This window comes from Pararge aegeria, chromosome 4, assembly GCF_905163445.1.
Source record: "Pararge aegeria chromosome 4, ilParAegt1.1, whole genome shotgun sequence".
NCBI classification, from domain to species: domain Eukaryota; kingdom Metazoa; phylum Arthropoda; class Insecta; order Lepidoptera; family Nymphalidae; genus Pararge; species Pararge aegeria.
In genome coordinates this window covers 4198146-4213055 of record NC_053183.1, presented here as the reverse complement: position 1 = coordinate 4213055, position 14910 = coordinate 4198146, and the positions used below count along the sequence as shown (strand labels likewise).

Below are 14910 nucleotides of genomic sequence, written 5' to 3'. Positions count from 1 at the left end.
AAAAACACTCCACTTCCGTAGTGTTTCTCGAACGGGCGGTTGGTCATTTCATTCCATTAGTTATAACTTTCTTTACTTCCAATGCTCTAATCGTTTACCATAAAATGGGGAAAATAGGAACATTATGTGAGTTAGCAACATTCCACGGGTGTGAAGTTTATGGACACAATGCATGCAATAATGGCTGAATGAGGGTTCTGTATATTCTTAATTCTGTGGGCCATAAGTCCGATACCCAGTATGTCCGTTTATAAGAGCTCAATAAATTTTGTATAGTTACTTTCTTTGCCCAATCCCGAAAAATAAGTCTATTTTTTAACAAAGCCTTATCGATGGATATGTTTTAATCCAAGCAACAAGGGGACAAACCCTCTATACATACTTGTAGTATATTAATGGAAGATTATTTTTTTAAATATACAACCATTTAAAACTATATTTAAAATTGTGTCGTTTAAAAATTGAAGAATACAATTCCCGATTGTAATAAGCCGGCTGAGGAATATTTATATAACTTAGAGTGGAATATAATAATGCAGATAGCAGGCTAACCTGTTATACCAAACCCATTCCTCCTGCATTTATATTTAACCCATTCCTCCTAATCGGTTTGTACGCGACGTCGTACCGGAACGCTAAATCATTTAACGGCAGGTTATTGTCGGTAATGTGGTAACTAGCCACGGCTAAGGCTGTAGGCTTATTAGACCATGACCCGTTTGAAACCCACGTAGCTTTAGTTTTAAGTTGTCTTTGAAAGCCTATTGGGAAAATATTTTTTTTTTATTAATTGAGCTTAGATACATGTTTGAACTTTACAGTAAGCGAAGATTTTGATTCTTAAAACAAGCAACTTTGTCGATTTCACTAAGCAACCTCCGACAGAATCAACAGATTCGGAATGAAATTCAAATAGGTATGCTAGCTAAATCGCCCAAAATAACTTTAAAACAAAAGCGGTTCACCCTTTGATATTATCAACAACGACGTATTTCAAAATGGCCGCCATATTAAAATATGTGTGTCTATGTATGGGTGAATGCCTGTACGGGCGGATGTAATTAAATTAGACATTTTCTTTTAACCTTACAATTTTTTACCCGACCATAGGAGGGTTATGTGTTTAACAAATGGTCGAGTTTTCTGAAGCCCAATTTTAATAATTTAGGTCTCCTAACCCCGAGAGCTTGGATTATTGGGAGGCCTGTTGGCTGCCTCCCAATAATCTAAGCTTTCGTAGTTAGGAGACCGCGTCACAATTAATTCAATATGGCGGATATCACGGTCAAAAATACGCAAAGAAAAAAAATATACATTTAAGATAAATATTTCGAGTTTGGTATCAAATGAAAGTTCTTAAATAAAAAGGTAGACGTGTTGGAAACCAGTATTACGATTCTTATGAGGTCGGTATTAAACGACTTCAAAAAGGAGAAGAAAGGTTTTTTTACGTATCCGATTACTCGCAGACGCCTGAACCGATTTCTAAAGGGCATACTTTCCAGGTGTTCCCATTTAAATTTTATTGAAATCGGTCGAGCTGTTATTAAAAAATCAACAATAACGTAACCCAAAGTAGCAATTTTTTTGCTTTTTAGTTCCTGGGCGTATGTTGAAGTCAGTTTTTTTTTTAATTTATTACAACCACACTATGATATTGCGTTTTCAGTGTTCGATATAATGCTCTTTTTGTTATATTATTTCTGGTGTGAAAGTAATGACAATTGTTGTTTAATTGTTAAACAAGGAATGGGCTGTATAGGTAAGGCATATTAACGCAGACAAAGTTGTATGTGATAACTATAGTACTCATTTTAATACAACGTTCGACCTACATTTTCGAGTAAAGTCAATATAACTTGTCTTTTATTAAATTGCCATGTATATGTTATTTTACGATTTTGTCTCTAGTATTGGACCAATTTTTATAAATGGTGTGCTTTGATATCTCAGTTCCCTGGGCGAAATCGTCTAAGTATGTCGAATATACCTTTACATTAAACAAGATCTTAGAAATAGCTATGAAGCTATAAGGCCGTTAAATTGTAAACGTCGTTTTGTTATTTTTTTTTTCTCATTTGCTTTTTGTGGTGTGCAATGAAAGTATTCATTTATTCAAGTTGTTTGTTTTATTAAATCAGGGAACTTAGTAACGGTATCTAGGCATGTTAGAGCTTATATGGAGCCCAGATTATATTTCTATAATAATTAAATTTCTCAGTAGTCGAATTTCAGTTTTTGCCCTTTTATGTTATTACAGATTTTTAAAACACATCTTTCTACACATATAAACATAGTGTAATGTTGTATTGAAAAAATAACATAGTGTAATATTTTGTATGATTGTATTTTTGTCTGCGAGTCCGGCTCGCGCTTGACCGATTTTTCTGTTTATAAATATTCATACAACTATGAATATATGCGACTATTACAGCCCGTAGTAAAACTCGGCCGTAAAGCAGTCATAAATCACAGGTGATGCCCGCGTCGCTGTAATAATTTTATCGCTAGTTTTACATCTTTTACATGATCCTAAAGACTCGTGAATATTTATTTTATGTTCATATTTCTCGTAGGTACCTTTTGTTATTCTTATCACATATGACGTAATAAATACAGTAGCGATGATATCCTACTGTCTAGTTGTTATGGCTTAGGTTTACTTTTCGGGGGGACCGAATTCGATCCCCGGAACGCACCGCTAACATTTCAAGGTTAATATGTGCGTTTTTAATGTATGCAATTAAAATGTCTTTTTTTGGCGTGGTGGAAAAGCTTTACTGCTAACTCCGACCCTTGCCGGATGGAGGTCATGTGGTACCTACTCCCCCCTCTAAAGGGGTAAAACCGAACTAAAAACCCCCACGGTATGTCTCTCTCGTTGGCTTTGTTAGACGCCCGGGGATTCATCCGGGAGGTATACGGGATACCTCCCGGGTGAATTAAAATACTACCTACTTAAACGGTGAAGACAAAATCTCGAGAAAACCTGCATGTCTGAGAGTTCTCCACGACGCTGTGAGAATTCAACTTATCTATCGCCTAAAGTTAATGCGATAGATCAGACCTAAACGCGTAGTGAACCCTGAAGTAGGAAAATGCAGGACTACTAAATGTGCCACATGAAGATTTAAGATAAGTTTGATTACAAATTTCGAGTGTAAAACTACTGGGCTAATTTTCATAAGGCTTTTGAATTAAATGTGTATGGATATATTTCATTTATAAGTATAAACTTCGATTCGCGACAAACTTTTCTCGTCAATTTATCGATTTCAAGCCGACATACTGTACTCTGTGACCGAAACATAAGCATTGCTCTTCGAACACGCATAGCGCGGTGCTATGTGTTCTCTGTACTCCTATATGGCGTTAAAGATTGGACTCTAACAGAGATCCTGTCAAGGAAACTCGTAGCGTTCGAGATGTGGGTGTACAGACGTATGTTAAGACTATCTTGGACCGATCGTGTACGGAATAGCACTGTATTGCAGAGTATGGGTAAGATTCTAGAGGTACTATTAAAAATTAAAAGAAGAAAGTTAGAATATTTATGTATTCATGTGATGCGGAACACCAAAACATATGAACTTCTCTTCTTCTCTTTATTCAAGGTAAAGTGGCAGGCAGAAGAAGGCCTGGCCGAAGAAGAATATCATGGCTCAAAAATCTACGACAATGGTTTGGAAAGAGCACCAAATCATTATTTAGAGCAGCGGTGTCCAAAGTAGAGATAGCCCTAATGATTACCAACCTTCGTAAGGAGACGGCACCGTAAGAAGAAGAAGAAGCCGACATAATTTGGCGTGGCTAGTGTCCAGCCCAGGCTTGCCAGTTTACTTAATACTTTATTGCACACCCCATTGAAATAAACATAACATAAAGAATAAACAAAATAAAAGAACAAAAATTGTAGGCATGCAAAGGTGGCCTTATTTCTGCCAGCAATCTCTTACAGGCAACCTCTAGCAGAAGGAAGAATTGCAAGACAGCGGGATAGTGCAATTATATATACACACTAGCTGACCCGCGCAACTTCGTCGGCACCAAATAAATGGTTTTAAAAAAAACCTAGAAACTTAATTGCAGCCCTACCAAGTCCAGTTTTATTTCCAAACTATGTTATTCGCGACCCGTCGTCGCCGCGAAACTTCTAAGCGATACGTTCAATTTGAATAATATAAAAATAAATTTGCAGGTATATCAAGCTAAATATTTATATTATTTTATTTCTTTCGCATTTATAATATTAGTAGGACGGTACGCATGCATTCGATCGCTGTCCTATATGCCGTGCAACTTGCTGTTATCTGTGAAGAGTTATGTCCTTTATCTCCGACAATATTTATCAGATCTCTATTAAAATTAGACAGTACATGCCTGGTAGTATACACTTTCAAATAAAACAAAGAATTATTAAAATCGGTTCAAATTTAACGGCTATGAAGTAAAATTGTCAAAAATTTTCATCATGTTTCCCGGAGGAAACTTATTGTTTTTCGGGATAAATAGTATCCTATATGTTGACCCGGCATACCAGCTACCCCTATGCCAAATTTTATTTAAATCCCTTCAGTAGTTTTCACGTGATGCCCGGACAGACAGACAGACAGACATACAGACAAAAATTAAATAAAAATCAGTTTAGGACTCAGTATCGATTATGAAGCAGGTTAAAATTTTCAAAATATATTAAATGTACAGAAATCTTCCAGTTACAGTTTTATTATAAGTATAGATATATTCGTATTTTTAAAAGAAAGAAAATACAAATAATACACGTTAATAAGCTTCCTAGGACATTTTTTTTTAACGTGGATTAAGTATTTTTTTGTCTTTAGGCTTTACATCCAAAGATGCACATAATCCCCTCCCCCTTCCTCTTTTTATAACATTACTATCGAACTATATTTTAAAAATACATCATAAAGTACTATTTGTATGATATAGTAGATGAGTCTACGTAAATAATTTAAACGTTATAAAACCGTGTCCTGTTTTATAATCTTTTCAAAGTAGATAATAAAGATTTATTGTGTAAAGTATTTAAATATATTTATATAACTGTGGAAGCCTGATACTTTATGAGATATTTATAATCTAAATTTTGCGACGTCAAATTCAACATCTCTTCAAACAAAGGCTGTACTTAAGATTTTTTTTGTTTTCCTTAAGACGTCACAAAGCTAGGAGATTAAGAAATTGAGTCACTGAAAGTGAATGGGTGCAAACTTTTGTATGGAAATTCTCATACAAACTAATTCAAACGAAAATGAATTGAAAATGGAAATAGAATGGAGTGAAATGAACTCACTTTAAAATTTAAATAGTTTAAAACTGCTTACTGATTGATACAAAACGACTACGCCTCTGGTGCGGTATTTTGACTCGTCGACCGTTAAGTAAGAAATGTTATAGCTTCTTTTCCATAGATTCGGATCGGAGTGAATTAGAAATACTCATTGTGACAGCCAAAAATTTAACACGTAGGTAACAGTGGCGTGCACTTCATACATGCATAAAAGCACTGCATACCCTAAAATTGAAATATTGCCCGTATAAGAGGAGGATTTTTGCCATTTTATGCAATTCTCCTGTTGAATGCATACCCTGGTAAGAAACCCAGTGCACGCCACTGGTAGGTAATAATTGTATAAACAAAAACTATATAATACGATTAGTGAAAATACATTGCAGCTAGAAACAATAAACATTGATTCGGCAACAGCTCAAGATTCCCATCATTCAGTCTTGGAACACCACCGAAATACTGTAAACATTTCTACATAAACAACTAAAACAAAATTATTACGACTGAAATCATTTCTTTACGCCTAAACAGACTTTATAATTTATACACAAAAACCATCTCGATCACGATAGCTTTTCAAACAGAAACAAACTCTGATACAATCATTCCAATCCAATCGTTTGGAAGGTAAGATGCCACAGACAGAACAAAATATATATGTGTTCTCATATATCCCTCTTTGCGTCGGAGGTCAAAAGCCGAGTCCTGTTTTAAAAAACGTGGTAAAGTTGATGAATAAATAATGAATATATTACGACAATACACACATCGCCATCTAGCCCCAAAGTAAGCGTAGTTTGTGTTATGGGTATATTTTTAAAATTCAAATGAAGTTTTATATACCTTGCTATCATCGCATTGAAATAAGTTTAACCCTCAAATGCTACGTAAGACTTTAACCACGTCATCATTAAGACCAGTATCACAATAATTTTAACGCGATCCTATAATGCAAAATGTGTTTAGTGGTGGTGAAAGAATTTTTGGAACCGAATATTTATAATTTTTATTAGTGTTTTTATCCACACTTGGAGGAAGATAGCACACAGGACAGGCCGCGATTGCCAAAGAGTCGCAGGTTCAAATCATCTTAAATTTATAAAAATCGAATATTTCGTTTGAAAGATCAACACCTACTTTTTTTTATTAATTCCACTAAAAATTAGCCACTCACTAAAATCTCAGCGGTCTAACCTGTTAGGGAGTATGGTAGTCATACCCCTAATTAGTTCCTACGCGACTTCGCACCCGAACGCTAAATCGCTTAGCGGCACGTCTTTGCCGGAAGGGTGGTAACTAGCCATGGCCAAAGCCACCCACCCCACCAGACCAGACAATAGAAAATTCAGAAATTATGAATTTCTAAATTGCCCCTGCCGGGAGTCGAACCCGTGACCTCCCACTTAAATTCACAGCGCTCACCGTTGCGCCAGGGAGGTCATCCTATATCCAAACTTACAAAATTTTAGCATTTTGCAAAGATACCGCGATGTTTTATAAGTATTAGAAAATAACGGCAGAACAAGATAATAACGATGCTTGCAATAAACGTTTATTTCACTTCCAAATTTGAAACACAAATGATCCCTTACATTCGAGCTCCACCTTTTTATATCGTTGAATGAGTAAGATTATTGACAGCTGTCAATAATCTTACTATTTCATTACAAATCATCAAAGTATGTTGTTATTGTGTAATTAATATTTATAAATCATATTATTAAGTTTATCACTTAAATATCACTTTTACAGAGCCATTAAAATATATCTATAATATTTAAAAATAGAACACGTACTTGAAACAATATCCTGTATTGAAATTCAAGTAAATACAATATTATTATAATTTAGGGAATAATTAAGTTATTTATTATAACTTATTTACACAGTTTCTTATATAAGTAACCAAAAAACAGTTTGTAGGATAGGGTTATTGTTGAATGTATTCGAATGTATATTTAAAAGACATCTTAGTTCAAATTCATGAGGCCAAGAAAGCGAGTACCCATTGAGACAGCATGAATAAATAAAATGGAAAATCACAAGGGATTTTGAAATCTGTTATTGGAGCCACGTTTTACAGCAATTCCTACGTATTAAGAAGTGAAAAACAAACTGCTTTTATTACTAACGCAGATGTTCTTTTTTTGTTATCTATCCCTACTAATATTATCAATGTGAATGTAAGTTTGTTTGTTACGCTTTCACGCGAAAACTACTGAAACGATCTTCATGAAACTTGGAGGTGTTAGAAATAACAAAGAATACTTTTCATTGAAAAATAAGTAAGATAAAAAAAAGTTTAGGAAAAAATTCTCAAAATCTCATATATAACCATAGGTGCAGACGCTAAGACTATGTAGCAGTACGCTGCCTCCTAAAATTACGCGGGCGAATTTCGTACTGCAGAAGAGGGCTGTTCGTTCTGTCATCTACAAAATGGGGCCGAGAGAGTCATTGAGAGATAAATTTAAAGATTTAAAAAAAATGACAGTGTGTAGTCAGTACATATTTGAAAATTTAATGTATGTTCATAAAAACATTTCTAAATTGACTTCAGAAAAAATGTGACTGCAATAATTTAAACATTAGAAGTAAGAATAAACTTACAGTGCAATATACTAGGTTACATACAATTCATAATTCGTTTGAAGGAAATTGCATACAATTCTAGAATAAACTACCCATTGACATCTTGGAGACGTCTCTTAAAAAGTTCGAAGTTTGTATTAAACGTAAGCTTATAGAAAAGTCCTATTATAGTAGAATCGACTACGTAATCGATAAAAAAGCTTGGGTGTGAATGATTGCTATAACCAGGTTGCTCTTCTAATAATTTTAAATGACAATGTGTGATTGTGTTAACAAAAAAAAACACCCGGCTAAGTTTATTGTGGGCTTCTACTTAGACACGGACGCGTTTGGAACCCTCATAGCTTCTTTTTTTCTCATGTAATGTGCTCATCAAAAGTGCCACCTATGGGCCTACTTGAATATAGATATTTTTGACTTTGACTCTGACTTTATAAAAAGATGTTTCAGGCAGGCATAATTCACTGGCACAGTCAGTTTTGTAGCCCCTGATGCAAGAGTTTATACAAATTCTAAGTTACTAATTGTAACTCAACCCCTGAAAAAAACACTCAAAGAGACACTATTTGAGTAGAACCCTGACCTCAATAAACCATTTAAGCTTTGTGTTACCCAACGAATGAACCATCTTTATTTTTTAAACTTTTTTGTCTACCTCGAAAATATTTTTTATGCACAGAATTTAGAAAATTCAGAAATCGTGTACACGAATAATGTTGAAGCATCAAAAACCATTCCACTTTAGTATAGTTTCTTGAACAGGCTTCAGGCAATAACTTCATTCCATTTAGCAGTTGACAATAGTTATATACCTAACCTCTAATATTCTAAGCGTTTACGGTATACAAGTGTGTACAATACACAATTGTATCTGGTAATTAGAGTTAATTAAAGAAATGAAGCGAATATAAGTAATCACTTAATCCCACTTCTGTGGGATGCAACTTGTGTTGATACCCTAGCTGCATCACACGTCAATGGTAGGTGCGGCTGCTTCCAGTGCCGAGCAGGCCAAGAGGCGTAAATATGAAAACCTGGATAGCAGCTTCATTTTTGTGCCTTTTGGAGTAGAGACTTTGGGACCGTGGGGTCCGGAGGCAAGAGCCCTTTTCAAAGAATTATCGAAAAGGGTTATCGAGTCTACCGGTGATCCTAGAGCGGGCAGTTACCTTGGCCAACGAATTAGTTTGGCCATCCAAAGGGGCAATGCTGCCAGCATCTTGGGAACTGTGCCTCGCTGCGGTGGTTTCGAGGACGTTTTAGGTTTTATTTAGTTTTTAAATAGTCTATTTTAGGTTATAGTTATGTATTAATAAAAATTATATTTTATTTAATAAATGTGAAAGTTCTGATTTAATCACTTATATTCGCTTCATTTCTCTGGTCTGGTGTGGTGAGAGGCATCGGCCTTGGCAAGTTACCACCCTACCGATATTACATATAAAAGTTCTATTATCATATTTTATATGAATGTAGTAGTGTTTTTTGAAGACCTCCCTGGCGCAAGAGTGTGCGCTGTGAATTTAAGTAGGAGGTCCCGGATTTGATTCCCTGAAATTTAGAAATTCATAATTTCTGAATTTTCCCTGGCCTTTCCTGTGGCCGTGGGTAGTTACCACCCTACCGACAAAGCGCATATAACTTAGAAAAGTTTGAGGTGTGCGCTGCGCTGGGAATCGGATTCGGCCCCCCGATAGTGAAGTCGGGCTCCTACCCACTAGGCTATCATCGGTTTGAGAGGAGTGTTTAGTTATTAATATTATATAATAATTATTTAGTTATATATATATATATATATAGTTTTTTTTTTTTCAATTTTCTTAATATATCATGGAATTCCGCAAAGTAACGCCTGCTTCTATCCAATACTATACAACACAAATGAACGCACATAACTTTAAAATGTTAGCGGTGCCAGAGATAGAACTCGTCCCCCCAAAAATGAGACCGAAGTTGGACACACAGACACAATCCAATGTGGATTCCCTGTAAGGGAGGAGGCATGTGGGATCCACTAATGTTGAACATCGATAAGCTGTCTTCAAAAAATACAAATTAAAATTTTAAAATTTCCCACTTTCAGTATACTCAAAAATAATCATTTAGTTATTTTCTAAAGGTTTCGTTTTAGATAAATTCATTTCACAGTATCAATTGTGGCGGAAAGTATTGTGGTGGAGGGTATTGTGGCATATAATACGCTAGCAGTTTATCGTAAGCTTTCAGGCGCTTATGTGGTAACAATCACCCTTCACCTTCTATTGACATGCGACACTTCTATAACATTCGATAAATACCAGTATATAACGTTCGTTCGTCGACGTTGGTGTCCGAAGGTGCTTGAAAGGCGACATAGCACCGGTAAACACAGCATTATTAGTAGACCCAAGCGCATATGAAATAAAGAGGTCCATAGAAGACCCAGAGTTGACGACATAGCTCAAAGAGTCGCCAAGCTAAAGTGGCAATGGGCGGGTCACTTAGCTCTGAGAACCGATGGACGTTGGGGTCTTAAAGTACTCGAATGGCGACCTCGCACTGGTAAACGCAGCGTTGTTAACCCCCGACGAGGTGGACGGATGACATCAGGCGAGTCGCAGGGAGCCGCTGGACCCATCTGGCACAAGACTGTGGTATTCGGAACTCCCTACTAAAAACGTACGTCCAGCCGTGGTTTAACGTGACAGGATGATTGATGATGCGCTTACCGGAGCACATTATGTTGTGCCAAGGTGCCGAGTGAGCGATGAGGTGAGTTTGGCGGCAGTACCAGCGGCATGGATGACGCCTTCCCCGGACCCTGAAGCACCCGGATCCCCATCCGCACTGTGTTGCGGCGAGATACTTTCTCATCTGCTCGTTCAGCTGTTAAAAGGGCGTTATACATCTTAGAACATTTGTAATCCACAGGATGAAGGACATACATATACCGTGTAGGCGACTTATATTGAAGCATTAAAAACCACTCCACTTTTAGTAGCCGCTGGACCTAAGCGGCACAAGACCTTGATATTTGGAACTCCCTACAAAACACCTATGTCCAGCAGCGGACTACCATTGGTTGACATAGCGATGATGTTGACATGATGACAGTTTAAAGTTTCTGGGATTGTTTTTTACGGTAACTGACCGACGGACGGTTAATTAAAACCGTCGCCTATAAACAAAACAACACTTTGCAGGACATATGTCTTGCGTGGCATGCGTACTAAAAACGCCTGAGGCGTGGGTGCTATGTCTCGTGTGCCCGTAATTACACCGGCAACCACGACCTTCAGACCGGAACACAGCATTGCAACAATGCTGCTTTGCGGCAGACATAAGCATCACGGTAGAATTTCCTCGGACGAGCTCTGTCACAAAAAGCCTTATATCTATTAAAAACTGATTCTTAACTGCTTTACTTAACCACGTTGACCTAGGTGCGAATCCCTTCTCGGGCCAAAAATTGTTAGGTATTTTGTTCTTTTTGATAACTTGTGATAATAAGTGTTGAACAGGCTGCGGATGAATGTATTATAAGAAATCTTCATAAAATACTTACCAATATATGCCCGGACGTCGTATGATGTGCCAATAGGTGCGCCATGGTATTGTTTTGCTGGCACCAACTGCACACTTGGGGGCGCTATCGGAGTCAGCTCTAGATGGAAAGGAAAAGCGTTCGCACCCAGTCGCTTGATGAGAGCATCCTGTAAAAAAGGGGTTATTTTACTAATTAGGGGTTATTTAACTTTTGGCCTGTAGGACTAGCATGCGTGGCAAGAGATAATTATCTTTAACAGTTACTCGTATTTTTTCGATTGCGGAGATAATGGGCATAGAACAGTACGAAATTGAATTAAAACAAAATGACCGTGGTACCTAAATGATCTAGCACTCAGCATTAACTACACCTGTGGAGGGACCAAAGGGCAATTATTAAAAAAAATAAACATAAAATGATCTCCTTGCTTGTCCATTTAGGGGACCCACTCATTGTGAAATGAACTACACCTTTTGAAGTCAAATCAAATAACAATGGATTCTTAACCTTTACAATCTCTCATTTCGGATTTGATCACGTAGAGACACTTCATACTCGGAGCCTAGCTTTTTCCATCGTCCGCTAAGTAACTCTGAGCCTTCTTATGAGTTTTGTAATATTTCAAAGCCATAATTTATCATTGGCAAAATAGACTTCTTCTAAGTCTAGTTTGCCAATGATATTCGAAGACTTTCAATGATGTTCGAAGACTTTGATCTTCGGGCACTAAGCAACTTTAGTTTGTTGAAAGAAAGTTAAAATACAAAAAAATAATGTACCTGTGTAAATAATGTTTTGTATAGAGGGAAAGAGATTTACGTTATTTCAGAAGGGCTTGAATTCTACTTACTAGTGAATGGTACTAGTGAAGTGTGAAGTGTTGATAAATGGATTTAAACTTTCAAACGGACGAGAGATTGTCTTGCTTTTTATTTCATGAAAGTTTGAAAAATTTCTGTCGCGTCTTGCTAAATATTTCGCATAAAAAATTCTAGAATTAAGGTTCACCGCAACCTAACACAAAGTTTATAAATAACCTTTTTATGATGGCTCTCAATCATTCAATAAATATTATGCCACAACACATCGAGCATTAGATACTCCGAATAAGGGCAAATAGGACTGATCTACTCACATATCAGTCCTATTTGCGTATACATAATTTTGGAGGTTATAAAGTTGTTTGTTATTATATGATCGATATCTTCACGATACACGGTTACTTAGGTATTTATTATGATTTTTTCATAAATAATTTAATTACTATGCGTATGAATAGTATAATATAATCACCACGTGAAGGCATAAATGTTTAGAAGGGTTCAATTTAACTACCATGCCCAAACTGGTTAGCCCGTTACCAACTTAGACTTCATCACCAGTCAAGGGCTAACTTGTGTCTGACACCGACAGGCGTTTTATTTTATATATTTTTTTCCTTTATTCTTTCTCTTAGGGAACGGCAAAGGTATATCACCATACAGCCGGGTCTTCAGTGTTTGTTTTATATACAACTCGGATTATGGAATTTGACATTCGACAGTTCGTTCGGAAACTCTATAGATCTTTTATTACTAGAGCACAGTCTATTGAGGCCTACAGCACTCTGGTCAGAAAATATTTTATATCCGTTAGTTTTATTGAGTTACTATTGTATTGTTCTTTTTTTTTTTTTTTTTTTTTTCTTTCTGTGTAATTGTTTTTTTTCTGCTGTTTTCCATTATTTATTTTACAGCTGGCGGATTGGGAAAATTAGTTCGTATATAGTTTTAAAAGACACGTTGTCGTTGTTATTATAATATACATATATTTTTTTATTAAATTTTAATTTATTTTATTAGGTTTATATTTATTATATTAATATTTATTATTTGATTATGTCGTCTGATAGTCTAAATAGTGATCTTTTTCTGTCTATGTCTTCTAGTTCCAATAGTTTCCACAGTACATCTTTCCTTCCTCTTAATGTCTCCCTTGATTCTTATTTCTCAGATTGTCTGAAAACATTTAATGTTGTTCACATTAATGCACAAAGCATCCCGGCTCATTTTCCTGATATGCTTACGTCTTTTGATTCCCGTAATTTGCATGCTATCTTGGTGTCTGAATCTTGGCTTAAAACTTCTTTACCTTCATCAGCCTTCTCTTTACCAGGTTTTCGACTAATTCGGAATGACCGTGTTGGCAGGGGAGGGGGTGGAGTTGCGATCTACTTGCGATCCTATATTCCTTTCTCTGTGGTTAGTTCGTCTTCTCAACCCCCTCTTCCTAATGCGGCTGAGCACTTACTGGTGGAAGTTCTCCTATCTCATACTAAAATCCTTCTTGGTGTATTCTATTGCCCTCCATCTATTTCCAATTACTTTCACTCTTTTGAAACCCTGTTAGAAAAAGTAATCCCCTCGTACAGCCATTCAATTATTATGGGAGACTTTAATACATGCTTACTTAAAGATGATTATCGTTCCAGGAATCTTCTGGCTACGATAGAATCCTGTAGTCTTTCGCTACTCCCCCTTGCTGCTACACATTATTCTCCCGGCTGTACTCCCTCTCTTCTTGACTTAATTATAGTTTCTTCTCCAGATTTCGTCAATAAGCATGGTCAATGTCCTGCTGATGCATTTTCCTATCACGATTTGATTTATCTCTCCTATAATATACGTCCTCCTAAATCGAAAGCGAGAATTCTTCTGCGGCGTAACTTTGGAGGGATTGATAAGAGTCTTCTATGTGATGATGCCAGACATTTAGATTGGGCGGCTATCATGGATGTGGATTCCGTTGATCGCAAGGTCGAAATATTCAACACGCTGATTACACAGCTCTATGATAAGCATGCTCCGGTAAGACCAATTAAATTTAAGCACTTGCCAGCTCCGTGGTTATCAGAGGAGATTAAAATTCTAATGCATAAGAAGAACACGGCAAAATTTAATTATAAAATTAATGATTCCGATGCTAACCGTATAAAGTATCATAAAGCACGAAATCGCTGTAATACATTGTGTAGAGATGCCCAACGTCGCCACATCCATAAGTCAGTCGAGAACGGTGATACCGCTAAGACTTGGAAATTTCTTGAGTCACTTGGAGTTGGTAAATCATCCCCTAAGACTTCTATCAACATTGATATTGAACTCCTTAATAAACATTTCTCTACTTCTGATACAATTGATAGTGTCAATAAGGAGCGTACTCTTAGTATTCTTTCTTCGCCATCAACTCCAGACTTTTTATCTTTTACCTTCAAGACTTTCACTGAATGGGATGTTAAGAAGAGCATATTGTCCATCGCCTCGAATGCAGTCGGTACTGATAGCGTCAGCCGTAATATGATCGTTCCCATTCTTGATGTTGTTTCCCCTTTTCTTACCCATATTCTCAACTATTCCATCTTGACTAGCAAATTTCCTGAAGCTTGGAAGAATGCACAAGTCACCCCTCTGCCTAAAAAGGCCAATCCTGTTTCTTTCTCTGA

At 36.5% G+C, this 14910-nt stretch overlaps 1 protein-coding gene across 1 annotated transcript in view; it reads right to left on the bottom strand.

Moving 5' to 3' along the window:
* The window catches only part of LOC120623468 (arrestin homolog), a 121713-nt gene that overhangs the window by 40231 nt on the left and 66572 nt on the right, over positions 1-14910 (bottom strand). Inside the window, exons 5-6 of the mRNA XM_039889503.1 lie at positions 11448-11595; positions 10612-10768 (exon numbers count right to left, since the gene is read on the bottom strand). Of these exons, the coding sequence (XP_039745437.1) occupies positions 10612-10768; positions 11448-11595 (305 nt within the window). The remainder of the gene's footprint in view (positions 1-10611; positions 10769-11447; positions 11596-14910) is intronic.